The sequence below is a fragment of the Hevea brasiliensis genome, chromosome 5, assembly GCF_030052815.1.
Source record: "Hevea brasiliensis isolate MT/VB/25A 57/8 chromosome 5, ASM3005281v1, whole genome shotgun sequence".
In the NCBI taxonomy this organism is placed as follows: domain Eukaryota; kingdom Viridiplantae; phylum Streptophyta; class Magnoliopsida; order Malpighiales; family Euphorbiaceae; genus Hevea; species Hevea brasiliensis.
Window position 1 is genome coordinate 4,181,588 of NC_079497.1, and position 2,627 is coordinate 4,184,214.

At 32.5% G+C, this 2,627-nt stretch overlaps 1 protein-coding gene across 1 annotated transcript; it reads left to right on the top strand.

Annotated features, from left to right (window-relative positions):
* Positions 1–1,148: 1,148 nt before the first annotated feature.
* On the top strand, positions 1,149–2,163 carry LOC110670499 (germin-like protein subfamily 1 member 13). The gene is made up of 2 exons (XM_058147822.1): positions 1,149–1,351; positions 1,496–2,163. Exons 1-2 carry the CDS (start codon positions 1,231–1,233, stop codon positions 2,038–2,040), a joined length of 666 nt encoding a protein of 221 aa, XP_058003805.1. The 5' UTR covers positions 1,149–1,230; the 3' UTR covers positions 2,041–2,163.
* The last annotated feature ends 464 nt before the right edge of the window (positions 2,164–2,627 follow it).

Consider the following 2,627-nt stretch of genomic DNA (forward strand, 5'->3'; position numbering starts at 1 on the left):
AACCACACTTATCATGTCCTTAAATATGCATCTATGTATACCTAACAATTTTTTTAATAGATTATGATTAAGACTTTGTTTAAAATCTCAGAATTTTAAAAACGATTTCAATGTTATTACATTAAAGCTTACATTTATATTTATGTATCCAATCTTGATAAATGATAATTCTATAAGCAGAGTTGGTTAGATTTTCAATTTTATTTTTAATATAATTGAATAAGACTTAATGGCAAACTTAATATATAAAATTATAATATGCCATTTCTATCTAGATTCAATTATTTAAATGTAAAAATATCATAAAAAAATTTTGAGTTTCATTTTCACTCAACATATATAGCATTCGAACGTATATGACACTGGTGTTTCTTGTTAGCTGAAGATAGAAAGTTTAGTTATGGGGCCATAGCTATCAAAATGAAAACCGCCTTAGAAAGGCAACAAAAACTAACAAATCCTGGAAATTTTGGTTTTGATTATTTGGACGACGTCAATTTCAGTAATTTATTAATTTTAATCAACTTTTAAAACCCTTGCCAGTAGTGTCGACAGAAGACTTCTCTGCTTTACTATAATCTAAGGATCTCTACAACTTTTACATTTAAGATATAATTAATTAATTAATCAATAGTGAATTAATCTGACTCATCCAATCCAATTAATCAAAAACCCAATATAGCATATGAACTTTTCTTTTCAATTCAATATGACACTTAATATATTTCTATTATCAAATAAACTACAACGATTATTGTTTGTGCCCCAAAGTATATTTTTGTTTCCTCCTCTCTCTCCCTTGAACCAAAAACATAGGGGTATAGAAGAAAATTAAATTTCGATGAGGTAAAATGAAAAACAGAGGGGTATATTATCACAGCTCACAGAAGCTTAAAATTGTGGCCTAGAGGTTTTTTTTTTTATTTTTTTTATTTTTTATAGGCAATTGTGGCCTAGCGTTGAACCATTCATATTGAAGATTATTTTAAAAAGGAGGGACGATTAAATGCATATGCATATATACTTGTAGAAGAGCTCGTGGTTTGGTGAAATAAAGAACAGCTAACCATTAACAACTACTTGGCAACCTTTCATCAGCATGTAGATCAGATCACAGAGAATAGTCGACAGACTTTCACCTATAAATACTCATCTATCCATGCAAGATTTTTCACAACTTCCCCTCATCAGGACAACAACTAAAGGCTAATTAAGGAGAGCAGTCATAAAATGAAGTGCTTTCATTTCCTTGTCTTTTTGGCTCTGGCTTTGGCCTTCTCTTTTGCCTCTGCCGATGACCCTAGCCCTCTCCAGGACTTCTGTGTTGCAATACCTGAACCTGAGAATGCTGGTATAAGCTTGCTTTCTTTTACGCTTCTGTCATAGTATTATCCAATAAAGAATAGTATTTGCCTCTATAGAAATAGTTTTCTCATTTTGTTATGTGCATGCATGGTCAATGGATACTGACAATAACTTCCATGTATTAATGCAGTGTTTGTCAATGGGAAGTTCTGCAAGAACCCAAACCTTACTGTAGCAGAAGATTTCTTTTTTCCGGGACTCAATGTTCCTGGAAATACAGGAAATCGAGTTGGATCGAATGTCACCCTCGTGAATGTTGATAGAATACCAGGACTTAATACTCTTGGTATTTCTCTCGCTCGGTTAGACTTTGCACCCTATGGTGGCTTAAACCCTCCACACATTCACCCCCGTGGCACAGAGATCCTTGTAGTCGTGGAAGGCACCCTTTATGTTGGCTTTGTGACATCCAACCCTAATCGCCTTTTCACTAAAGTCTTATACCCAGGAGATGTTTTTGTATTTCCAATTGGTCTCATTCACTTCCAGTTTAATATTGCAAAGACGAATGCAGTTGCCTTTGCTGGTCTAAGCAGCCAAAACCCAGGTGTCATCACCATAGCAGATGCAATCTTTGGGCCTAAGCCACCCATTAATCCTGATGTTCTTGCTAAGGCCTTCCAATTGGACAAGGATATGGTGGAAAAACTTCAGAAACTATTTGAGAATGCATAAAACAACCATAAGAAGTTCAATGCTGCTCACTATTTATGAATGTTGTTTATTTATGTTTACTGCAATTTCGTCAATAATTGAGCTAGCATATATATCCTAATTAAATAGATAGATATTTTTTCAGTCTGCCTTGCCTGTATATGTTTTATTTTTTTACATTAAGTACCCATAACCTTACCTATATATGTTGGTTGGTTCATAGTATCGCAGCTTTGTTCATTTATTTTGCAAGGAAATGGAATTAAAATCAACTTAAGAAAATTTCTCCATCATTAGACTTGTTGTCTCAGAAAAAAGTATTGAAGAGCGGTGAATTTGACACTTATTAATTTTTTACTCGTTTTCAAAACACCATAAAAAATTAAAGCTGTTTACTCTATTTTATGTGAGTTAGTGACTTAAAAACTTAATGACGAAATGCAATCAAGACAGTAGCTGTGATTGAGAAAATAAGCAAAAGCATAACTTAACAAGTCAAAACATCTTGTTACAAATATTTTTAACACGCTTATTCTTAATAATTTAGACTACTGCACACAAAGAATATCTTAATAAAAAATTATATTTATTATATTTTAAAATTATAT

Excerpts from the sequence above, each read along its gene's own strand:
- LOC110670499 (XM_058147822.1), top strand. The coding sequence starts at position 1,231 with ATGAAGTGCTTTCATTTCCTTGTCTTTTTGGCTCTGGCTTTGGCCTTC. Across the intron at positions 1,352-1,495 it reads ACCTGAACCTGAGAATGCTG|TGTTTGTCAATGGGAAGTTC; the intron begins GTATAAGCTTGC and ends GTATTAATGCAG.